Below are 25813 nucleotides of genomic sequence, written 5' to 3'. Positions count from 1 at the left end.
AACAGGGGTCACACCCTTCCCTTCCTGGAACTTCCAAAGGTCCCCGTTGCCCTCGGGATGGAGCTCTTGGCGTGGGCCACTAGGGCTAGCCAGCAAGAGGCCTCTCATTCCTGCAGCCTCAACTTTCACTCTTTTTACCAGATTCTCCCATGTTCCAGACACAAGGGACTTTCTTCCCTTCTGCTGAATGCTCTCCGTTCTTTCCTAGTTCCAGGCCTTGGTGCCATCTGCTTCCTCTGCCTGGGAACTTGGTCACTCTCTTTCACCCTTCATTGGGCTTAGCACTGCATAGCCTTCAAGTCTCCGCTTCATCCATTTTTGTCAGGAAGGCTTCCCCATTGTCTGAACAGGATGAACCCCCGACCTATTCACCCAAGGCATCCAGTACGGCCGGATGTGACCCGCACTGCCCTTCATGGTAGGTCTCATTCAGTGTCCTGCTGTTGCCACCAGACTGGGAGCTCCAGGGTGGTGGGGACTGTGCCTCGTCCCCTGTACCTGGGAACTGGGCTCAGTGCTCAGCACGGGGACGGTTGGCTGATTTGTCCCCCAACCTCCCAGATCAAAGACCATGACCTGCTCCCTGGCAGGAGGTGTCAGACATGTTCTCACAGCTATGTTCTTCCCTTGCCTTCTGGGATAAACCTCAAGACCCAGCCAGTGACCATGAAGCTGGGCATCCTTCATTTATACCCCTAGGCCCAATGAGGCCCAGTGTCCCCCGTGTTGTCTTTGTGTTTACAAAATCCTCTGAAAGTGCTCGTGACCGTGACTGACCCCACATCTACTGTTTTCAATAGAAATCTTGGACACAGTTTATAAGTGGATTGGAGCCCAAACCTGGACCCGTCCCCTTGCCAAAACCGTTGAAGGTCAAACTCACTGCGGCCAACGCAATTTGAAACAATGAAAACCATGAAGGCGTCCAACAGCAGTGTAGATGGTGACGCTGGAAGAGGCAATGGTCACAGAGCATGAAGGCAGTAAAAAGCTGTGTCACAAAGTCTTAAGAATTTGAATTCCCTTTGCTGTAGCGATCTCACCTCTAGGAGTTCTTTGTAATGAAATAGTGCATGGAACAGAGATGAAATCATGAGGATGTCTACTACAATGTTTCTCATCACAGTGAAAAACATGGGAATAATCTAGATGGCCAACAACAGGAGATTGGTTCAAAGTAAAAATTCCGACAGCTCTCTGCCACCATGACAAATGATGTTGTATGTGTACGTTACTTACGTGGAATTATGTCCATGACGTGTGTGTGTGTCAAGGGCCGATCGGTGGCAAGAGACAGAAATCCATTTCCAAATGGAAAAAGCAAAGGGAGGACTTATTGGCTTGTGGAATCTAAAGGAGACTTGGACATCCAAGGTTTAGAAGGGCCATGGTGTGACCAGACCTTAAAGACAACTGGAATGTGGGATTCAGACAGCTCCAAGATTTCCTCTCTATCTGCTATCTTTGCCTCTCCCCATGTCCAGACTCCCTTTCTCACTGCAGACCAGATAATGAGGAAACAAGGTTTAGACACAGGAAAGACTGCACCCAAATCCAAAAACTTTTAAGCAAGGAATATATTGGCCACCTGTGGTCAAGGACCCAAACCAGAACCAGTCCAGTTGTGGGCAGGGCAGGTTGGCACTGTGGGTGACCCAGTTGGGGTCAAGACCTGCCACTGAACCAGTCAACTAAGACCAAGGGAGGGGCATCCTTAACCTAACATGAGAGTTCCAGAATTAAACAGGGAAGAAGGGAACTGGCCGAAAATCTCAGTTATCCTCTACTTAGCATTAAAGGAAATAGATAACAAAACAGGAAGCAGAGTGATGTTCCATTTCTGTAAAAATGATGGGGCAGGGGGTTGGTCAACAGGAGAAAGAAGTCCAACAAGGTATTCTGAAGTGTTAAAAGTGATTTTCTCACAGCACCTAGGTGGCTCCGTTGGTTACGCGTCCGACTTTGCCTCAGGTCATGATCTCGCGGCTCGTGGGTTCGAGCCCCGCGTCGGGCTCTGTGCTGACAGCTCAGAGCCTGGAGCCTGCTTCGGATTCTGTGTCTCCCTCTCTCTCTGCCCATCCCCTGCTCGCGCTCTGATTTTCTCTCTCTCTCTCTCTCTCTCAAAAATAAACATTAAAAAAATTTTTTTTTAATTAAAAAAATGCTTTTCTTGCAGCCGGGCTGTGTTTTCTACAATGAACACCAATTCTTTGTGAGATTAAAATAATTTTAAGAGAGAAGAGTTAAATGGACTCCCTGGGTGTTCAACATGTTGACTCATCAACTCAACCTTCCCTGCCTCTCCCTGCCTCTCCCCTTCAGCTAGCCCGCACTGGATTTGAAACACAAATGATTCTGTGAACTGCCGACCTCATTTGTGTCTCCGGTCACCCATCCATCCAACTCATCGGCATCAACAGGGGTCCAGTAAGTGCCAGGCCACAACACGTGCTGGAAATGCAGTGCCGAGGAAGGGCCCGGCCTGTCCTCTAGGAGCTCCCAGTCTGGCAGCAAAAACAAAAGAGTGCATATCACTTATGCCTTAGGAAGCTCAGCACAGAAGTGTAAGCAGCGTGTCAGGAAAATATAGACCTAAGAACAGCACCTCCTGTTTATGGGGATCTTGAGAGGTGGTTTGAGGCACTTGAGGTCTTGGGGCATATGCAAAGGTACAGGGTTCACCAGCAACTGGCAGGCAGCTGGGTGTGGCAGGAAGTCTGACGGGGCAGGCAGTGAACTCCATTCACTAAGCACTGAGTGCGTATCTATCACGTGTCGGGCTTTTGGCTATGGGCTTGCCAATGAGATAAGAAAAGCATTTGGGATTCAATTCCAGAGGATCCTGAATGCCATTCTATCTCTTTTCCAATAAAACAAAGCTGAAATTGAAATGTGGGCTTATCACTTCCCCACCAGGAGGGACAAAGATCTCGCCTATCTATCCGTGGGTCCTCTTAAGTATCTTCAGCTTCTGCACCTGCACATTAAGGGAGGGTCTGGGTGTGTGTATGGGGTGGTGGTGAGGGCTTCCCAGTACCCTGCTTCCTGGCTTTGTAATCCCATCCAAGTGCCAGGGATATCGGAACGCGGTATTGGGGGAATTCCCCCAGGAAATGTTACAGAGGTTGAGCTGTGTTCAGAAGGTCCTCGCTGGGCATTGTATTAGGGGCCTGGAGTCACCATCATGGCACTACTCTCCAAGCTTTGGGTCTCCCAGAGGGGCTCTGGGGAAGGGGGGTCGCTGTCTCTGAAGTGCCTTTCATGCACTAAGCCGAATGACCTTGGCCTGAATCGCTGAGGGTTATGTAAGATTAGGTAGCCACTTAGTCAAAAATAGCTCTCATGCTGACTCCAGCCTACAGAACAGCATCCAAGCGAAGGGGACACAGATGGACCAGAGCTGGGCACGCACGGGGAAATTCCCTTCCTGGTCCTCACCACTGGAAAATTGAGAGTGTCGGATGGAACTTCAGAGCTGCCGACAGGTGATGTCCCATGCTTGTCTATTTGGCCGCAGCAGTGTGGCTGTTATGGGCACAGAGACCTTGGGCACAGAGACCAAGGGACCATAAAGACGGAAACTCAGTACAGACATTTGAATAATTTACGTAAGAGAGTACAGCAGGCAGAAGAAAGAGCACCGGACTAGGAGTCTTCAGATCTGCTAACTGCCAAAGACACTCTAGAGCCGGGCACTTTGATTTATTCAGTCAACAAATACAGAGCAGTCACTATGTGCCAGAGACTCTGCGAGCATTGGCGACGCAGAGGTGGTGACAGAAGCCATCCCTACTCTCACAGAGTTCCAGCTTGTGGTCAATTGTCTTGTCCCCCATCCTACTGAGAACTAACATTTTCTGAGATCTTCCCTGTCCCAGGTGCTTTACAAGACGTTGGCATTCACGTGAACAAGACAGACACCGTCCCTGGCTGCATGTAGCTTCTAGCCTAGAGGAAGAAACAGACAACAGACAAGCCAGCATCAACGAAACCCAAACAAAGTATCTTTGTAATGACAGTTCGGCGGGGCCCCTTCCGCATCTAAGAGGAGGATCTCTCTATTGAACGAATGGGACTGTTCCTATTTTCTTCAAGGTTTCTGCCCAGTGAAGGAGCATGCCAGGGGCCCTTACACTCTCCCTCTGGAAGTTACGCTGGCCTGGCGGAAAATCATGTGGACCATGTTTGAGGCAGAAACCCTTTCCACTGCTGTTCACAGTGGGTGTTGGTCTGATACTTTTGGAGGACAATTTGGCAACAGTCATCAAAGCTTTAGAAGTATGCCTCTCCTCCGACCTAAGAAGTCCACTTCTGGGAACTTATCCAAAGGAAATAATTGGCTAAGTGCACAAAGATGTACATTATAATGAAGCTCACGGCATTCTTATTTATGATAGTTAAAAATTCGAAATAACTGTGCGAGACGACATGAAGAGATCATTGCAACAAATTGTAGTATAGCTGTAAAATGTGGTGAAATGATTAGGCGGTCCTCGATACCACAGACACGGCAAGATGGCCATATGTGAAGTTAAAAAAAGTTGTAGGCAGAGAAATTAGACCCCTGTGCATCGTTGGTGGGAATGTAAAATGGTATAGCCCCTGTGGAAGACAGTATGGCAGGTCCCTAAAGAATTAAAAATAGAATTATCAGGGGATCTAGCAATCTCGCTTCTACGTATACACCCCCAGAGAATTGTCGACAAGTTCCTGAAGAGACAGTTGTGTCTCTGAGTTGATAGCAGACAAAACACGGAAACAACACGTGTCCGTTGGCAGGTAAGTGGAGAAGCAAATGTGGCATGCGTCTATCCAAGGGAACATTATCTGACCTCAAAAAGGAGGAAAATTCTGACGCGCGGTACAACATGGATAAACCTTGAGGACATTACGCTAAATGAAACAAGCCAGTCACTAATAAAAGAAAAATACTGTGTGATTCCACTTACATAAGTCACTCAGTGTAGTCCGGTCATACAGATAGAGAGTAGCATGGCCGTCGCCAGGGGCTGTGGGAAGGGGAGAATGGGGAGTTACCGTCGAATAGGCCTAGAGCTTCGGTTTAACAAGGTGAAAAGAGTTCTGGAGGTTTTTTTTATTTTTTATTTTTTCAACGTTTATTTATTTTTTTTGGGACAGAGAGAGATAGAGCATGAACGGGGGAGGGGCAGAGAGAGAGGGAGACACAGAATCGGAAACAGGCTCCAGGCTCTGAGCCATCAGCCCAGAGCCTGACGCGGGGCTCGAACTCACGGACGGCGAGATCGTGACCTGGCTGAAGTCGGACGCTTAACCGACTGCGCCACCCAGGCGCCCCAGAGTTCTGGAGTTTTTAATGCCACTGAAATGTACACTTCAAAATGGTTATCATAGTTAAGAAATGGTTAAGACGGTAAATTTTAAGCCAATTTTGCAATTCATCGGGAATTGCAAGAAATCCCAAAGAGCCAAAACAATCTTGAAAAAGGAAACTAAGTGTGAACACTCACACTTCCTGAGTTCAAAGCGTGCTCTGCAGCTACAGTAATCGAAATAGCGTGGTATTGCATGAGAACAGTCTTACATATAGGTCAGTGGAATAGAATGGAGAGTCCAGAAATAATTCTACACATCTTTGACAACTGGTTTTCAACAAGGATGCTAAACCCATTCAAGAGGAAAAGAATAATCTCGTTAACAAAGGGTGCTGGGACAACTGGGTATCTGACATGCAAAGAGTAAAGTCGGACCTTTAGCTCATGAAAAATAAACTCAAATGTATAAAAGTCTGGGATATGAGGATCTAAAACTATAAGAAGAAAACATAGGAGTGAGTCTTTATGACCTGGAGCACAAGTGAGGAAAGAAAAAAAAAAAAACACAGGTAAACTGGAATTCATAAAAATAAAAATCCTTTATGCATCGAGGGATACAACCAAGAAAGTGAAAGGAAGCCCACAGAATGGAAGAAAACAGTTGCAAGTCATATATCTGTTGAGGGTCTGTATTCAGAATGTATAAAGAAGTTGTATAAGTAAACCACGAAAAGACCCAACAGCCCAACTTTTTACCTGGGCACAGGACTTGGATATTTCTCCAAAGAATACATGCAAATGACCAACAAATACATGAAGAGACACTCAATGTCATTAGTCATTAAGGAAATGTAAATCAAAATGGCAATGAGATGCCACTTCATATCCATGAGGATGGCTATAACACAAACAAACAAGTGGAAAATAACAAGTGTTGGGAAAGATGTGGAGAAATTGGAATTTTCCTACATTGCTGGTAGGAACGTAAAATGATGCAGCTACTGCAGAAAATAGTCTGGTATTTTCTCACTAAGTTAAACATAGAATGACCATTCGACCCAGCAAGTCTGCTTTTAAGTATATACCCCAAACTGGGGCGCCTGGGTGGCCCATTCAATTAAGTGTCCGACTCTTGATCTCAGCTCGGGTTTTGATCTCAGGGTCGTGAGTTCAAGCCCCGTGTTGGGCTCGGCACTGGATGTGAAGCCTGCTTAAAAAAAAAAAAAGTATACACCCCAAAGAATTGAAAACAAGTGTTCAAACAAAAGCTTATATGTGTGTGTTCACAGCAGCCAAAAGGAAGAAATAACCCAAAGGTCCCTCCACTGGTGAATAGATAAACAAAGTATGATATACCCTTCAATGGAATATTATTTGGCTATAAAAGGGAATGAAGTTGCTGATAAAGGTCACAACACGGATGGACCTTGAGGACATTATGCTCAGTGAAAGAAGCGACACACAAAAGACCACATATTACATGACTCCGTTTCATAGGAAATATCTAGAGTAGGCAAATCCGTAGAGACAGAAAGCAGATGAAGGGTTCCTCGGGGCTGGGAGAGGGGAAAAGGGATGACCCCTTGATGGGTACAGGGTGTCCCTTTGGGGCAATGAAAATGTTCTGGAACTAGGTAGTGGTCGTGGTTGAACAACACTGTGAATGTAGTGTCACTGAATTGTACACTCGAAAATGGTGAAAAAAATACATACATTCCTAAAAAATAACTGGAAAGAGAGACACTAAAATGTTCACAGTGATTATTTCTGGGTAGTGGTAGGATTGACTTTTTTTTTTCTTTTTTGGTACTTTCTGATCATTTTACAATTAAGCATGTTTTACGTTAGTAATCAGAGTGATAAAAGCCACGATGAGCTGTTTTCATTTTAGAAAGCAGGAAGGAAAGGAAAGAAAGAAGGGGGGGCAGTGGAGGGGAAGGAAGGAAAGAAGGAAGGAAGGAAGGGAGGGAGGGAGGGAGAGAGGGGAGGGAAGCACGAGAGGGAAGGAGGGAAGGAAGGCAGGGAGGGAGGGAGTCAAGGGAGCTCTGAACCACCCCACTCCCGGTCTCTCTCATCTGCTTGGGGCTGCAGGCCTGAGTAGAGGGGCTGAGAGTTGTCAGGGTTTCTGGTTAGACACCAAGAAGGACCCTTTAGGTCAATAGGAGCGAGGTCACAGCCAACCGACTCTTTACATGTGCTGTGGAAAGATCCTCCAACTGTACTGTGTAAAAGGCAAGGTGTAGAACGCAGTACTTGGATTACTGTAAACACACACACACACACACACACACATCACTAAAAAATGTAAACACGTACATTTGCAAATGCAAAGAGACTCTCTGCCAACATGAATAAAAAGCAGTAAAAACCCGTTTTCCCCAGAGAGGGGAACTGGGTGGCTAGGAGGCGGGAGAGGGAGGGAAGGGAGCTGATTTTCACTCTGGACCTCTTGAGTTATATCATTTTCAAAGATATATACTTTTTTCTTGAGTATTTGCTTTGCATCCTAAAAAACAAAGTTTCCCAAACATTAGACGAAAGATATTCAGGTAAAAAAAATATACTGTTTCTGCCGTATTTTGTGTTTACCAAAGTAACAGTAGACATTACTTAACATCAATAAAGTAGGTGTTCCTCAAACATTGAAACAACACAGGAAAGTTTAAAGGAAACACAGAACACTCCTCCTAGCTTACTTTCAAAGGGAAAGTATATTTAATAATAAAATGCATTTGAAAATAAAAGAAATGTATCAGAAAAATGGTCATTATTTTTACTTCTCTTTTTTTTCTGCATTTTCTATAATGATATCTATTATTTTATTTTGGAAAAAGTCTGTGATTAACCAAGTTCTTAAACATAAAGGCACTGGCTTTAGGCGGCTGGTAAAGCATGTGCTGGCCTGACCTTGACCTCTGAGCAGCCCCTGACCATTCCCTTCGGCCCTGTTCACTGTAGCCTCCTTGGCCCAAACCCTGGGCCCTGTCTCTCCAGCTGCCCTCGGATGGCCTGCCCTGCCTGCCAAGGCGTTCACTCTGTCCCCATCGGAAGCCTCCTTAGCCCTCACGACTCCTTGGTGGAACCAGTGCTTGGCAGAGGGCAGGGGCTTCCGGATTCCTCTCTAGGAGCGGCGTGGGGGCTGTTTCGAAAGGTATTTGTCCAACAAACGCAGTATTTCCACCTTGATGGTATGTTATAGACAAAGTTTTCAAAATAAATTTTTATTCTTCTTTTACATTAGGTTGAGCAAGAATTATCCATTCTTAAAAAGTGGGTGTGCATGTGTTGGGAGAAAACCGATGGAGAGAAATGGGCCTGCCCTGGGGCCATCTTCCCTGGCCCCCTTGGTGTGGCCACAGCGGGGAGAGCTTGCTGTCTGCCTGCTGTGCAGAAGACAGAGGTAAGCCTAGATGCCTCCAGCTTCCTTGTGCCCCGGCGTGTCGTTGAAAAACCTTCCTGGGCTGTCCCCCATGGTCTGGGACCAACATTTGGAAGTTTTCTCCCGGGATGTGTTTTCTGAGCCTCACCCCTACTTGGCTTCTCTGCTCTGCTGTCCTTTGCATACTTTTGAGGTAATGCTAGGTCAGACCAAAGAGGGCCAGTCAGAAACTTCCCGGGTTCTCTAGTGGCTACTCTGGTAAGGTCCTTTTACCCCGGATAATTCCTCTGTTGCTTAAAATACTTCCATTTGAGAACCATCCTTTTGCAGTATTAATTCTAAATTCCTATTTAAGAACAAACAAAAGTTCATGTCTCCCCTGAATTACAAAAATATGCAATTGTGTCAAATAGGGAAAAGTAGACTCTTCCCCACCAAAAGTCACAAAATATTCACACACCGAGTGAGTACCTAAAGAGGATACTATAGGTATTATAGCATAGAAATACTATAATATTTTTTTGAGGTCTTTAAAAGTAAATCTCTGAGGAGCGCCTGGGTGGCTCAGTCGGCTAAGTGTCTGACTCTTGCTTTTAGCTCAAGTCACGATCTCACGGTTCGTGAGTTCCAGCCCTACATCAGGCTCCCTACTGACAGTGTGGAGCCTGCTTGGGATTCTCTTTCTCTCTGCCCCTCCCCTGTTTGCTCTCTCTCTCTCAAAATAAATAAATAAACTTCAAAATAAATAAATAAATCTCTGAGTCATCATCATTATTATTATTATCATCGCTTTATATAATTGTGATCATTCCATATATGAATTTTGATCCTTTTTAATAAAAACCATTTCAACAGAAGCATTTTTGTTGTTGTTGCTGGAAATCCTGGCGCTGCTGTGCTATTAATGATTTTATCTTGGGCATTTTCTTTAATCTCTCTGTGCCCCAGTTTCCTTACCTGCAAAATGGGGATAATACCAGTATTTACCTTCCAGGGTTCCTGCAAGGATTCAGTGAGACAATGCAGGGAAAATGCTTCGCCGACAGTGAAATGCAATTAAATGTTAGCCATTCATCCATTGCTAAGCATAGGCATGGTTGATTTCATTTTTCGGCTGTCATGAATAATACTACGATGAACACCTCTCTGTGTGGAGCCTTGTCCATATTGAGGATTAATTCCCTAGGAGCGATTCTTGGAAATGGAATTGCTGGACCAAAGGGTTAAGACCTTTCTAAAGTTCCTGATACAGATCGTTACTGCCACTCCTACCAGGGACGAAAACATCCTGCCTTGATTTACCATTTATTTACTTATTTGTTTGTTTACTTATGCATGTATTTCCAGCTTTCCTGAAATACAGTTGACATATAACATTGTGTAAGCTTAAGGTGTACAATGTCATGATTTGATAACGTATAGATTACAGAATATTTTCCAAAGTAAGGTTAGTTAGCACATCCTTTACCTCACACGATTACCGTTTTGTCGTTGTGAAGAATCCTGGTTTTAGGTATGAATCTGTCCTCTGCAGGACGGGGCACGGGGCTCCCTTCCCCTACCCCAGCACCCCCAACTTTAGTGGGTGTGATTTTAGAAGCCTTCTCTCTCTGGGGCACCTGGGTGGCTCAGTCAGTTGAGTGTCAGACTTGGGCTTAGGTCATGATCTCATGCTTCATGAGTTCAAGACCCACGTGGGGCTTCCTGCTGTCATCATAGAGCTGGTTTCAGATCCTCTGCCCCACCCCTCTCTACTCCTCCCCCTGTTTGCGCTCTCTCAAAAATAAAACATTAAAAAACAAACAAACAAGAAGCCTTCTCTCTCTGAACAAGCCCCAAGCCTGCCTCCAAGTCTGATAAGACATCTCGGCATCATGCAGGGACCTGGTAGAGTAACTCTCAGTTGTACTCTTTGTGAGACAGGGGCAAGGATCTTGCCCAAGGCGTGGTGAGGAATAATCAATGGCTAATGGCTGGAGTGGACTTTTGTCCTCCTGGTCATAAAAGACCTTTGGTTTGCTTGGCCACTTTTGAGTTTCTCAGGAAAAGTGATAACACTAGGCCAAAGTTCGTGCCAATTGGTCAGACTGCCTCCCTCCAGTACCCATGAAGCTAGGGAGAGAAAGGGAGGATCATGGTCCCACATGAGCTGGGCCAGGTTCACTGGGGCTGGGGTCATTGGGGTAAAAGATACTTCCCCTTTGATCCTCCCACACATCACACCACAGGAAATATTCCTGTGCTTTGTCAGTCTACCACTGACCCCTGACATGTCTGAAGGAAGAAGGTTGGATACACAGTAGACAGAGGAGTTAGAATGAAGTGAGGCTCAGCCCTGATTTGAGGGACTGATCAAAGCCAGGCTTGTCCCTCCTTCCATCACCACCCAGCCACTCACCAATACTCCCCAGAATTTGATTTGACTAAATCAAAATCCCCTGTACCTATGTAGGGGCAGCTGGAAAGCCAGACTACAGGGAGGACAGAACTATCAGGTGGGACGTTTGAGCCTGGTGAACGATATAACTTTCCCTTACACGGCCCACAGAATCTTCAGGAAACCTATAGTGCCTGCCAGTGCTTTGGGGATTGGATGTGTTTTTGAAGGGTGAAATGAAATACAGAGACTGGCCTCAATCGGAGAATACCCATGGGTATCCAATCACATGTAGAAGAAAATTTAATGACATGGAAAACTGTTCACAACATGTTGTTAAAGAAAATAATTGGGTGCAGGAGGAAATGTGCAATTGCAATACCATTTTGGTCAAAACAGAAAAGCATTTGTTCTGTTGAAATGTGAGATTAAAGGATATATCTACATAAACATAGACATAGGCATAGACATAGACATAGAGATATAGATGATATAGATATAGATATAGATATAGATGATATAGATATAGATACAGATAGATATAGATACATACGCCTGGGTGGCTCAGTCAGTTAAGCATCTGACTCTTGATCTCAGCTCAGGTAATGATCTTGGGGTTCATGAGGTCAGCCTCACATTGGGCTCTATGCTGACCGTGCAGAGCCTACTTGGGATTCTCTCTCTCCCTCTCTCTGTGCTCCTCCCCCACTCATGCTCTCTCTGTTTCCTTGTCTCTTTCTTAAAATAAGTAAACTTCAAAACAAGAAATATATGTTTAATTATTCGTGCTTTATATTTTCTTTAATGAACACGTATCGCTTATGAAGTTGGAAATAATCTGAAATGTTTAACAAACAAGATGAGCTTCTTACTGTGCTGGATTAGTTGGCAAAGAAATGAAGTAACATCGTCAAGGTCAAGCCAAGACTGAGGGGCCCATTGATTCATGGCCAGTTTAGCGACCTTTCCATTTGACTGGAAGGAAACACCTCCCCAGTAGTGTATTGAGCGCTCCGGACACACGGCATCGGAAAGATCTGATAGACTGGACCATTCTGTCTCCCACTCACTTCCTTTTACTGGATTCCAGGGAATGAGCATTGTCTGGAGAGTGTCAGTGGCTATAAGTGCATTCTTTCTCCCATTTCTAAGTACACTCACCAGCTTTTCTTCTGCACTTCCGGTCAGTAACATGACCCTCGAGCTCTTCTGGGCAGAGAATCATGTCAGCAGGATGGGCTGGGAAGCCTCCTGCAGATTGAGCCAGTTTTAATCTGTGACTCATATCCACACATAATAATTTTCTACAAAGGTGTCTGTTGAGTGAGAGGGACACACGGAGAGACAGAGACAGAGGGGCAGCCAGGCAACGTGCCTAGACTTACACCTCTGGACGTGAAAGGACCCTTCCAGATCACCTGCCTCATCGCCGCATGATCTGGGAAAGGGAGGCCTGGGTTGCACAGGCCAGCAGTACAGCCAGGCCACAGCCAGCTGGGTTTGCTTCCTGATCATCTCTCCATGCCATCCTGCTCCCCGGCCCAGCCCACAGGGATACCCTAACTCCTCCCTGGCTGATCTTCCTTCCACCTACAGCTGTGTCACTGGGGGTCCTATGAACCATGTTGAGGGGCTTGGACATTAATCTGGGTCCATGAAACAGCATGGGAGAATGTTTAGTCGGGAGAGTAGTGGGGTCAGATCTGGATCTCAGGAGGCCGCTGAAACCCTCCGACTGCTGTGTCCAGACTGGGCCCACGGAATGGGTCCACAGAAGTTAGAGCGGGCTCGGGGAGACGAGTCAGGAGGCTGCTGTGATTGTCTGGGTGGGAGGCAGGGTCAGCCTGGGCCAAGGCTGAGGCAATGGAGACGAAGAAGGGTGGGTGGTCTCCCTGACTTCTTGAAGCCCTCGTTGATCTCCTTCCGCATTTGCAGTCAGTATCAGCCAATTTAATCCTCAGTTATGGGCTTACATTTGTTAGGGCTCTTCTAGCTGTGATTGCACGGAATCCTGACTCGAACCAGCTCAGGCTCAGCACGGTTGAGCCGTGTAGGGCACATGGGAGGTGTTCAGTAAATGATGAATGAATGAGCGAATGAATGAATGCCTCTTGACTCCTGGACCATTGTTCTTTCTACTACGCGTTAGGCAATACTGACCTTAAGCCTAAATTTTATAACCCTAAGTACTCCAAGGCCATCTATCTGGGCTTGCACCCAACTCAGGAATCCCGTCTACTACATGCCTGACAGATATCCATTTGGCCTATCTTTGGAATCCTCCAGGGTCAGGACACTCACTACCTCAAAAAGCAATCCATGTTAACAAACAACGAAAGAGATATGTAGTTTAAAAATCAGCTATATTGAAGTGTAATTTATATAAAATAAAGTGCACCAACTTAAGTATAACATTCAATCAGTTTGGCAAACAGACACAGTTATGTAACCACCACAATGCAGTCTAGAAAATTTCTATCATGCCAAAAAGTTTGCTTGTCTTAATAACACTTTCTTTTCTCTAGCTTACTTTAATAGGGGCGCCTGGGGTGGCTCAGTCGGTTGAGTGTCCGGCTTCGGCTCGGGTCACGATCTCAGTTTGTGGGTTCGAGCCCCGCATTGGGCTCTGGGCTGACAGCTCAGAGGCTGGAGCCTGCTTCAAGTTCTGTGTCTCCCTCTCTCTCTGCTCCTCCCGGCTCATGCTCTCTCTCTCTCTCTCTCTCTCTCCTTCAAAAATAAATAAAAACATTGAAAAAAATTGTAAACAAAAGAATAGTAGACAATACCTGTAACATACAAAAAATGAGTCAATTGACTATTCGTGTTATCAGTAGGGCTTGTGATCAACGGAATATTATTAGTGGTTAAATTTCAGGGGAGTCAAAAGTGATATGTGGATTTTCAACTACACAAAGAATTGGTGCCCCTTACCCCGGCCTTGTTCAAGCATCAACTGTATACACTCTCCAGTCATTTGAATCTGGCATATGTCACTTAGAATAATGCACTTAAGATTCATCTATGCTGTTGCCTGCATCAGTCGTTTTTTTCCTTTTTATTGCTGAATACTAGTCCATTGAATGAACATTACCACGATTTGTTTATTTATTCATCACTTGCTTATTCATTCAATTTGTTTATTCAACCCACCATTGGGTTGTTTCCAGCTTTTGGTTATTGTTAACAAAGCTTCTATGATAATTCACATGTGCATCCTTATGTGGACGTATTTTTAAAAACATTCTCTTGTATAAATACCTAGAATGTGATTTCTGGCTCATATGGGAGGTATATGTTTAACTTTTTAAAAAACTGCCCAACTATTTTCCAAAGTAGTATCTCGCATTTGTTTTTTTATTAAAAAAAATTTTTTTTAATGTTTATTTATTTTTGAGAGAGACAGAGACAGAATGCGAGTGGGTTAGGGGCAGAGAGAGAGAGGGAGACACAGAATCCGAAGCAGGCTCCAGGCTCCGAGCCATCAGCACAGAGCCCGATGTGGGGCTCGAACTCACAGAGCTGTGAGATCACGACCTGAGCCCAAGTCAGACGCTCAACCGACTGAGCCACCCAGGCGCCCCGTAGTATCTTCCATTTGTATCGTCTTGCCCTCCTATCAATATTGTAGGAGAGGGGCACCTGGGTGGCTCAGTGGGTTAAGCGTCCGACTTCGGCTCAAGTCATGATCTCACGGTTCATGAGTTCTCTGTGACCCCCTTCCTCCCCCGCTCACACTCTGTCTCTCTCAAAAATAAGTAAACATTAAAAAATTTTTGTAAAAACATCGTACAAGAGTTCCAGTTGCTCCACAATGTTGCAAGCACTTGGTACGGTCGGTTTTTAAAATTTTCATCACCGCAGGAATGTATAGTGGTCGCACTGCATTTGTTCCCATTTGTGTTGCCCTGATGACTCACGACACTGTGCATCTTTCCAGGTACTTTGTATGCTATACACATGAAATAGATGAGGTAGGGAACTTGGGAGAACTTCGTCTTGGCTCTGAACTCTTTCTTCACGGACATACAGGCTTGTTGTCACTCACCCATCACACAGTTGTTGAGCGTCTATTGTGGACCACACGCTGTGCTGGGTCGAGAGGTGGTTATGAACCAGACAGGCATGGTCCCTGTCTCATGGGTCTTACGGAGTCAGGGCAACACATTCATTTCCTTCCCTCGTGGCAATCTATATCAAAAATATGTATCTACTGTCAAAGAATTGCTGAGTGATTAGGAAACATCAAAACAGATTTATGCTAATTGTATATATTATATAATTTTAGGTTGATGTCTCATTAAGGTGTCTCTCACTTAAGATATGTGTACTTATTAAACATTTGGTTCTTTCACGTGGGCTCCCTTGGAGAGTGTCGCATGATCATCCAGGGAGATTAGGATTGCAACCATCTTCGAAACTGAAAGTCAGAGAGCTAGAAAACTGGCCCAAAGTCACTCAAAAGCAGAACCAGTCTTTGACCTCAAATCTTGGAACTTTAAGTCTAGATACTGCTTGGAATAGTAACTGAGTGCCACTGGCATATTTTCAGTACAATTTTAGGACTAACACACTAGCTATAATCCGTTTAAATTAAGGTCCAAGGGATTATGGTCTGGGTTATTTTCCAAAGTTTCCTAAATATCTATCCAAATCCCTCATTCAGCCTGTGAGACCAAAAAGGTCCAGAGGAATGGCCACAGGGCGAGTCAGAATCCAAGTCCCGGCCTCCCGACTCCAAGCCGTTGTTTTGTGAAAGTGTTGCCCCTCGGTCCTCCCTCCTTTGCTTGGCCAGTCTCCGTTTATTTAGTCTACAAACATTCAAAGCAGTCTGTGCTGCTGTGGGCAAAGGAATGAGGGAAGGTGAGAAGAGAGACCCAAGAGACCTGGATTCAAGCCTCAGCTTTGCCACTTCCAGACCAGATGACTCCGGCAAGGAACTCAACTTCTGAGTCTCAGTTTCCTCATCTGCGCAATGGGAATGATAACGGCACTGACGCTGACGTTAGAGAGCTTCAGAGAGGCCTCAAACTCCAAATGCATGGAAAGCCCTCCCCTTGAGCTCCGGATTTTACTATTTGTTAAATAAACGAAGGAATACAAGCGCTTCGCTCCCTGCTGAGCTTATAACAGCACTGGATGAATCACTCAATGGCCAGCTTTTCCATTTAATAATTGCACTGAAATTATGTTTTATGAAGATTGAATTAAAGGAAATTTTAGTAGAGAACATTTTCACTGAAATGAGAACTCAAATACACTGTTTCATTTCTCCGTGTTTTCTTCAAACTTTTATCCCCATTGGGAAGTTGCATTAAAGTGATTTATTGTTAAGAAGCTGACAACAATGAAAAGAAAATCCTAAAGGTACATTTTTATATAAAACCCATGACTCAAAACATTAATGGTTTTCATTTCTCTACATTGCCTTCCAACTTTTATTCAGAAAATTTTTACCTCATTAGAATGAGAATGGCTGTCTTTGGGTCACTCTTTTTGGAAAACATTTTATTATTTAATTTTTGCTTCAAATTGTTTAATAAATAAAGTTGTTCATGAGCTTTATGCCTGTGATTTCTAATGGTTCCATATGATTCTATCCAACAGAATTCATGCACTAACCTACAGAATCTCAACCCTGCAGGAAATTATATCAGATTATCATAGCTTATTATATTCCACAAAATCACTAAACGTTTGGATGTCACCACAACCCTATAAGGTTAAGTACTAAAATTACCCCACTTTAGGGGCTTTTGGGTGGCTCAGTCGGTTAAAGCGTCCAACTTCCGCTCAGGTCATGATCTCACAGTTCGTGGGTTCAAGCCCCACGTCAGGCTCTGTGCTGACAGCTCAGGGCCTGGAGCCTGCTTCGGATTCTGTGTCTCTCTCTCTCTCTCTCTGCCCCTCCCCCACTCACACTGTCTCTCTCAAAAACAAATAAACGTTAAAAAAAATTTTTTTTAAACTTAAAATGATCCCACTTTACCGATGAGGAAACTGAGGCTCGTGTAATTTTAATGACGGGCCAAAATTCATACAAATAGTGTCTCAGCGATCTATTGCCGTGTGGCAAACTGCCCCCAAATGCAGCGGCTAAGGCAATGACACCAGCTTATTTGCTCATGATTGTGCAACACGATCAGTTGGTGAGTTGGCTCATCTCTGCTCCACACAGATACTGACTGAGGCAGCTTCCTTGTAGCTGGAGGATCCCGGGGTGGGGGTGGGGGGGGCGGTTATTGAGACTCCTGGTGTCTCCGCAGAGGAGGCTGAAATGGCTGGGGGCTGGCTGGTTTCTCTCTTTGTGGTCGCTCATCCTCCAGGGCCTCTGTGTCCACACGGTGTGTCTGGCGGGCTGGCTGGACTTCTTTCTGGGCGTGTGGCTTCCTAGAGACCGAAAGCAGAGACCCCAAGGCGCCTTAAGACCCAGGCTGGGAACTGGCACGACACCCTCTCTGCTGCATTCTTTTGGTCAAAGCAACTCCTAGGGTTAGTCTAGAATCAAGGGGAGGAGAGTAGACCCTACCCCCTGCTTGGGGGAGCACCAGGCATGAGGATGGCGGGACTGTTGGCTGCCATCTTGGTAGCTATGGAACAGAACTCCAAGCATAGGCCTGCCCGACTCCGACCTCCAACTCAGCTTCCCCGTCTCCATTCTACCTCAACAAATCTTTTTGTCTCACTAGCTCTTTCTCTTAGTTTCATTCATTTTTAAGTGGAATTTCCAGGAACGGGGAGACCTGGTCAAAGGGCAGGCACGTTGCCGTGCTCTATGCTGAGACAAGTCGGCATCGGCAGAGCAGAGTTATCTCCTGAGCTTCTCCTTAGGCATGCTGCTCAAGCCCCTCCCCCCCCTTCACAAAGGAGATGTAGGTTTAATTTAATTCAGCTAATTTATTCGATTTTATTCATTTAATTTATTCTGTTGCCGCACTTACTTTGATGGAGGAAATCTGGGTTCCTGCTATGGAGAACCTCTTTGGGACTTCTGGGCAACAATAAAGTTAGCAGAGACTTATGAGGATCAGCTGATCCTGAGCTAGGCAGGATAGTGTTCCCTGTGGGGCAGGGCACTCGGGGAAAGTAATTTGCTGACCTTGACTTTTTATAGAACTTGGGATGCGACAGCAAGAACATGGCTTATGCTTGCCAGAGTTGAGCCCCCGTTCTGAAGTGTGACCGTGTGTCTTTGTTTGCTGTTCCAGTTAACGGTTTGCTGTTCCAGTTACACGTGTTGTCCCATATTCTGTCCAGGTTAGCTTTTGTCCAGGGCCCAAACCTCCCAATTTGGACGATAAATTTTACGCGTACCCTACCTGTCACAGAAACTGGGGTAAGTCATTTCTCTTCCCCGAGCCTCAGCTTCCTCATCTGGACAACAGGCCCAGCTACCAATTTCAGAGATGTGGATCACTTTTCATTTAATAGCATTCTTCTGTGTGGCAGGAGCTGTCCCAGGCTCCGGGGGGAAACTGTGGGTAACCAGACACTCTTCCTGCTCTCCTGTCTTGCTTGGGCTTCACGTAGACAAGCCAGCTAATTTCAGAGGTTGAATTTAGATCAGATAGCCAGGGAGGGCTTCTCCGAGAAGGTGATATTTGGGCCAAGGCATGAAGAATGGGAGCAGAGCATAAAGGGAGGTGAGGGCACAGCATTCCAGGTTAAGGGAACAGCAAAGGCAAAGGCCCTGAGTCAGGAGATAACTCACTACAAGGGATAAAATGGAGCTCATGAGCAAGGTCATGTTCTAGAAACTGTGAAGAGTCCCAACAGTAATTATTTTACACTAGAGGGCTTTAAAATACTCTCAACATCCCTATGATCCTTAAGCGATCCTTAAAATGATTCCAAAAAATGTTGGACAGGCAGGGCCGAAAAGTATTAGTCCTGCTTTGCAGAACAAAATATTCCTATGAATTGTCTTTGCCTATCTTTCCAAAATGGTCCCACTATACGTCTATGCTTAAATTTAATTTCATGTATCACCATTATCTTTTATTGCTTTTGAGGATGGGAATCTTCTGGGAACCAGAGACATCTTTATAAATCTCTTCCCATTATGATATTTAATTCTGTGGTTAAGTCCTCGTGTGTGTTGCTGTCACATCTATATTCATAAGAGATACTGGTCTGTAGTTTTCTTTTCTCATGATGCCTTGGTCTGGTCTTAGTGTTCGAGTAATGCTGCCCTCATAGAATGAGGCGAGAAGTGTTCCTTCCTCTTCTGATTTTTGGAAGGGTTTGTGAAGAATTGTACGGATTCTTCTCTAAATGTTTGGTAGAATTCACCAGTGAAACCATCTGGACCTGGGCTTTTCTTTGTGCGTAGTTGTTTTTTTTTTTTTTTTTTTTTTTTTGTTTTTTTTTTTAACATTTATTTATTTTTGAGACAGAGAGAAACAGAGCATGAACGGGGGAGGGTCAGAGAGAGGGAGACACAGAATCTGAAACAGGCTCCAGGCTCTGAGCTGTCAGCCCAGAGCCCGACGCCGGGCTCGAACTCACGGTCCGCGAGATCGTGACCTGAGCTGAAGTCGGACGCTCAACTGACTGAGCCACCCAGGCGCCCCCAGACATTCTATTTCTTATTAAACTAGTGTTGTGTCTTTTAAAAATGTTTATTTATTTATTTTGAAAGAGAGAGAGAGAGAGAGAGAGAGAGAGAGAGAGAGACCCTTCAGGGGAGGGGCAGAGAGAGAGGGAGACACAGAATCCTAAGCAGGCTCCAGGCTCCGAGCTGTCAGCACAGGGCCCAACGTGGGACCCGAACTCACAAACCGCGAGATCATGACCTGAGCCGAAGTTGGAGGCTCAACCTACGGAGCCACCCAGGCGCCCCTCATTTCTTATTTTAATAATTTTAATCATCTCTCTTTTTTTTCTAGGTCAATTTAGCTAAAGGTATGTCAGTTTTGTTGATCTTTTCAAGAACCAACTATTCGTCGTTGAGTTTTTCTATTGTTCTTTGATTTTGTTAATTTTGACTCTAAACCTTATTGTTTCCTTTCTTCTGCTTGCTTTAAGGCTTCATTGATCTTTTTCCAGTGTCTTAAAGTGGAGAGTTAGATTATTGATTTGAGGTCTTCTTTCCTAATACAGGCATTTAGTGCTTTGAATTTCCTTCTCTCCTGTGTGCTGTTGTTTAGCGTCAGGAGTCTGGGGTTTCCGTCTCAACTTCTCCACTGCCCCTGGAGAGGCCAGAGTAAAATAACCAGGTGTAGAGTCAGGGAGCTTCCCGGGTCCTGAAACTGACACTTGCCGGGTGACCTTGGTTAAGTCACTGCCCCTCTTGGGTATTAGTTGTTGTTTCTTATCTATAAAATGAGGAGGCAGGGGGCACCTGGGTGGCTCGGTCAGCTGAGCGTCTGACTCTTGGTTTTGGTTCAGCTCATGATCTCACAGCTTGTGAGATCGAGCCCCACATTGGGCTCTGTGCTGAGAGCATGGAGCCTCCCTGGGATTCTCTCTCTCCCCCTCTCTCTCTGCCCCTCACCTGCGCATGCTCTCTCTCTTTCTCTCTTTCAAAATAAATATTTAAAAATAAAATAAAATAGGCTGCACCATAGCATGTCCAGGGCTCTCTTCTAGTCTAAATGGCTTAGAGAGCAGGCTCACATCTGACACTTCTTTATATGTGTCTTTATATATCTTTTTGGAGTGGGCATGTGTCGTTTCTACTCAGCATTCTCTTCCCTCCCCTCCGACAAGGCACTTGGTTGTCCTTTGGGGAGACACCACTCTCCCACAATATATCTAGACCTTTTTGTGTGTGCCATGGACCCCTCTGGCAGTCTATAGAAGTCCATGGACCCTTCTGCAGATGGATGTTTTTAAATGCATACTATAGACTGCATATGATTTAAAAGAAGTCAATTATATTGATATCGTTCTCAAATAATTAGAAACACGAAATTTTGCTATAGTCTTATACATACACTTCTTTTTTTTAATCACATTTATTTATTTTTGACAGACAGAGACAGAGCACAAGCGGGGGAGGAGCAGAGAGAGAATGAGACACAGAATCCGAAGCAGGCTCCAGGCTCCGAGCCATCAGCACAGAGCCTGACGCGGTGCTCGAACTCACAAACCGTGAGATCATGCTCTGAGCCGAAGTTGGAACCTTAACCGACTAAGCCACCCCGGCGCCCCCATACACTTCTTTATTAGTACATTAAATAATAAGATCTAGTTGGTCCGCTGCCTACCATATTTCAAATAGTGAGGAACATAAATGATACTTTGAGATACCGACAACTGTGATGTAATACGAAACACCCGTGATTTCTATTGGTGACAAAGTTGTAGGTACTTTCAATGCTACTGTGATGCGTTTGCTACATTTGTAACAGAAGGAAATGCTAAATTTCAGGTAGAAGTCCGTGAAAAGAGAGCTATAATTTTTTCCTATGTAAATCAACCGTCCCTTGTTAAGAAACCTTTGTTTAGAAACTGCTTGACTCCGGGGATTCCGAAGTAAGCGTGCAACCCAGTAGCGGCCAATCAGAGCAGAGACTGGCTTAGCTATAGGCATTTAAGCCAAAGTGGTAGCATCAGAGTGCACCCTGGGCCTTTGCTGGAAGCCTGGGACGGTTCTTTCTGGTGGGTTTGCTAAAGAGGATTGGGTGTAGGCCTGGATCATACATACCTTGCCTTCACTGGGGAAAACCGACCTCAGGATGAAGCCAGTACCGAGGAAGGCAGAGCTGAGGAGTGATCATTCACAACTTCCTGGCAACATTCCTCCTTTTAATGTGTTAATTATGGAAGCCAATACATTATCTGTTGAAGCCAGTTTGAGTGGGGTTTTCTGTTCATTGAAATCAAAGCGGTCATAACTAATACAGTCCCATAAAGCTGGCACAAAGTAGGCGGCTCATGAAGGAATGATGAATGAATTTCAAACAATGTGGCAACGTGATTAATATTGTTTGCTAGACTCATCTGTACAGAACTGGCTTGATTGTGTATTAGAGGATGAAGGTATACTTAAAGCAAGCATTCCATGGGCTTTTTGTTGGCTGAAGGAATAAAAGGACTCATGCATTGTCATTACTTTCTATTTTTAGCCTCGTATATTCCTCAGTGATACAACCAAGACCGCATAACACAAGTCTAGAGTCATTTGGGGCCACAGTTACAAGCGAAATCTGTGGCCCGCTCACCCTGGGGAATAGCATGCAGTGATATAAAGGAAGAAGGTAGATCTATATGTGCTGATATGGAAGCACCTCTAAGACTCTTCAAGAAGGAAATTACAGGGGCGCCTGGGTGGCACAGTCGGTTAAGCGTCCGACTTCAGCCAGGTCACGATCTCGCGGTCCGGGAGTTCAAGCCCCGCGTCGGGCTCTGGGCTGATGGCTCAGAGCCTGGAGCCTGTTTCCGATTCTGTGTCTCCCTCTCTCTCTGCCCCTCCCCCGTTCATGCTCTGTCTCTCTCTGTCCCAAAAATAAATAAACGTTGGAAAAAAAAATTAAAAAAAAAAAGAAGGAAATTACAAAACAGTAATGACAGTAAGGTTCCATTGTCATTAAAAACGAAATCTCCCAAGCAAAACTTTGAGTTTCTCTGTGAACATAATGAGTGTATAAATCAAACAGAAAAGTCTGGAAGGTCACTCACGAAACACTAACAGTGGGCACCTCTGGGGAGGGAGGGGTATCGGGTGGCCGTGGTCACAGGAATGTCCTTTCTCTCTATTCTTTCCATTTTTTTATACAAGGATAAAATAATTATGGATCGTTTGTGTAATCTAAAATAATTTATGATGAAAAAATAAGAACTCTGGCAGAAAGCGGACTATTCCCTTTTAGCCTGCTCCCCACCCCCCACCGAGGTGTCGTCAGTATTCTCAGGGAAACTGAACATAGCAGGGATGTGCCCATGATGCTCTGCTGCTCCCCTGATGCTGTGCCCATGATGCTTTGCTGCGCCCACGATGCTGTGCCTGCGATGCCATGCTATACTCTCTGTACCTTGCCATGCCTATGAGGCCATGCCCTTTCCCTGGGACTCTCGTTCTGGCTGCTCCAGGAGCCAAGGAGATTCCACCCCATATAAAATGCTCCTGGGGTGGCCTACTGACCTGGATTCTCTTCTCAGTATCCTGACTCCAGCTGCCTCTTCTGCCAAACTCCACACGGCCCAGATGATTTCTCCTGCAGATGGGAGAGGGAATCAGAGCATCTCACGGTCAGGGCAGAGGCTCCCAGGGAGACCCCTATCCCACGAACGTTTGGGGTGGCCAATCCAGTCTATGCCTGTTGTGCAGACTGGGAATTTGAGTCTTAGAATGGGGAAGAGGTTTGTCCAAATGTGAGTTTAGTGCCAGAGTGAGACTCTGACCTGCCTCCCAGTTCAGAGCTCATTTTCAGGAGGGTGCCAAAAGTTCCCGCTGTCACAGCTCTCCTTTACGTAGAGATCTTGTCTCCAAGATGTCCCTGTCACAATGCGCATCTGTTACTTAAATCACACATTCAGCACTCAGCAACCTAGTTTCCCAGAGGAGCTGGGTTTTAGCATAGAAAGCAGATAGCAAGTTACATTTTATTTTATTTATTGTAAAAAACAAAATTGTAGGGGCGCCTGGGTGGCTCAGTCGGTTGAGCGTCCGACTTCGATCGTCGATGATCTCTCTGTCTGTGAGTTCGAGCCCCGCGTCGGGCTCTGTGCTGACAGCTTAGAGCCTGGAACCTGTTTCGGATTCTGTGTCTCCCTCTCTCACGGTCATGAGTTCGAGCCCCGCATCAGGCTCTGTGCTGACAGCTCAGAGCTTGGAGCCTGCTTCGGATTCTGTGTCTCCCTCTCTCTCTGCCCCTCCCCCGCTCATGCTCTGTCTCTGCCTCTCTCTCTCTCTCTCTCTCAATAATAAATAAACCCTAAAAAAACAAAAAAAACAGAATTGTAATGACACAAGTGAACATATTAAAATAATGTATTTCTGCCATCCTAATCCTGTTTCGTGTGCGCAGATGTCTTACGTTGCTCTAACATACATACTTTGCACGCGCGTTTATGCACACAGCTATAATCATTTCATAAGGATTTTTATAATTTTGTTTCACTTAATATTGTACATTTTCCCCATTTTCTTTTAAAAAAATTTTTTTTAACGTTTATTTATTTTTGAGACAGAGAGAGACAGAGCATGAACAGGGGAGGGTCAGAGAGAGGGAGACACAGAATCTGAAACAGGCTCCAGGCTCTGAGCTGTCAGCATAGAGCCCGATGCGGGGCTCGAACTCACGGACCGCGAGATCATGACCTGAGCCGAAGTCAGCCGCTTAACCGACTGAGCCACCCAGGCGCCCCCATTTTCCCCATTTTCCACATCGCTTTCTCCTGCCTTCTGCAGAGTATTTCATCATGTAAATAAACCATATTTACATAAGTACATCTTCATTGTTCTTCTAAAATATTCCAAACATACAGGAAAGCACAGGAACGATACGCGACACAGGTTCAACAAATACTGATACTTCACAAAGGTTTTTGAGACCTTTTCCAAGAAAATAAACCATTACAGGTACAGCTGGAGCTGTCTTCTGTACAATGGACTCTAATCTCCCAGGACAAGCGACATAACTTGCAAGGCTCAGTGCAAAGTGAAAATGCAGAGACGGGTGTTCAAAAATCATTATGAATTTCAAGACAGTGACAGCAGAGCGTTCAAGGAAGCATGGGGCGTTTCTAAGTGTGCGGCCCAGGGTGACTGTGCAGGACGCACACCCACGAAGCTGGCCCTCAGGCCCCCTCTCCTGTCACATTCCTGAAAGTGATCTGTGTCTTTGCTGTCCCATGTTTACGCTTTTCCTTCATACACATGCATTGCCCAACATTATGGAGTACTAGTTTACATATTTTAAAATATTACGTAAGTGGCATAACAACGTGTATCCTTAGACTGCTTGCTTGTCTCGCCTATTGTTTTTGTGATTAATCCATGCAGATTCATGAAGATGTTATTGATTTTCACTATCGTCTAATATTCCATTATGAGATCTCACCACAGTTCATTTTTTTTAGAACCCTTCTCTTTTTACCATAATTACTAACGCTGCAGTGAACAGCCTTGGACACAGTTCTCTGTGCACATGTGAGCTTCTGTCTGCTCTCTGTGAGGAGGTGTGGAATCGAACTGCTCTGTCTTACTACATGGTGGGGTTGTTTCCGATTTTTTCCCGGGCATCAATGTGCTCCCCTTACGTGTCTCCGCTTGGAGATGCCCCACAGACATCCAACCCCCCTTGGGAGACTTCCCCCTAGTTGTGTTTCCTCTAAGACCCATCACTCACTGAATCCAGAAACTGGATGTCCTGTAATCCTCCCCCCACCCCGGCCCCCATTTCCTACCTATGACCAAAGCCTACTGATTCCCAGTCCAAACTATGGCTTCCACTCATCCACTCCTTCATATCCTTCTTGCTACCTTCATTGTCTTGGCTTAGGATCCTACCTCTCCCCTGGGAACTTCTCCCAGCCCCTCCAGCCTCCAGCCTCCCAACTTGTTGCAGAACCTATGACTCTAGTGAACTGCATTTTGACTAGTCTCTCTCGCATGCATGTGGTGGAGATCAAAGCTGTGAGTTATACAAGAGCAAAGACCATATCATGGGTCCCCTTTGGGGGCCTGTGGCACAGTGCCTGACACCCGGCAGGTTCTGAAAATATTTGTTGAATCAAAGTGTATGTAAACATCATGCTGTAGTTTCCCCATCTTTTGAATCAGACCCCTAGGATAAATTCCCAGAGGGAACGTTATGG

At 45.3% G+C, this 25813-nt stretch overlaps 1 protein-coding gene across 3 annotated transcripts in view; it reads left to right on the top strand.

The window, feature by feature from the left end:
* The window catches only part of ARHGEF37 (Rho guanine nucleotide exchange factor 37), a 104505-nt gene extending 95193 nt beyond the window's left edge, over positions 1 to 9312 (top strand). For 2 of the 3 annotated variants that reach the window (XM_053200387.1, XM_053200397.1), the window contains exon 13: positions 8536 to 8829. In XM_053200387.1, the coding sequence (XP_053056362.1) occupies positions 8536 to 8814 (279 nt within the window). In that variant the 3' untranslated portion in view covers positions 8815 to 8829. Of the gene's footprint in view, positions 1 to 8535; positions 8830 to 9270 lie in introns of those variants that run through there. The other variant, XM_053200416.1, reaches the window with a different exon arrangement.
* The last annotated feature ends 16501 nt before the right edge of the window (positions 9313 to 25813 follow it).

This window comes from Acinonyx jubatus, chromosome A1, assembly GCF_027475565.1.
Source record: "Acinonyx jubatus isolate Ajub_Pintada_27869175 chromosome A1, VMU_Ajub_asm_v1.0, whole genome shotgun sequence".
NCBI lineage: Eukaryota > Metazoa > Chordata > Mammalia > Carnivora > Felidae > Acinonyx > Acinonyx jubatus.
This window is presented reverse-complemented; position numbering and strand designations above follow the sequence as displayed.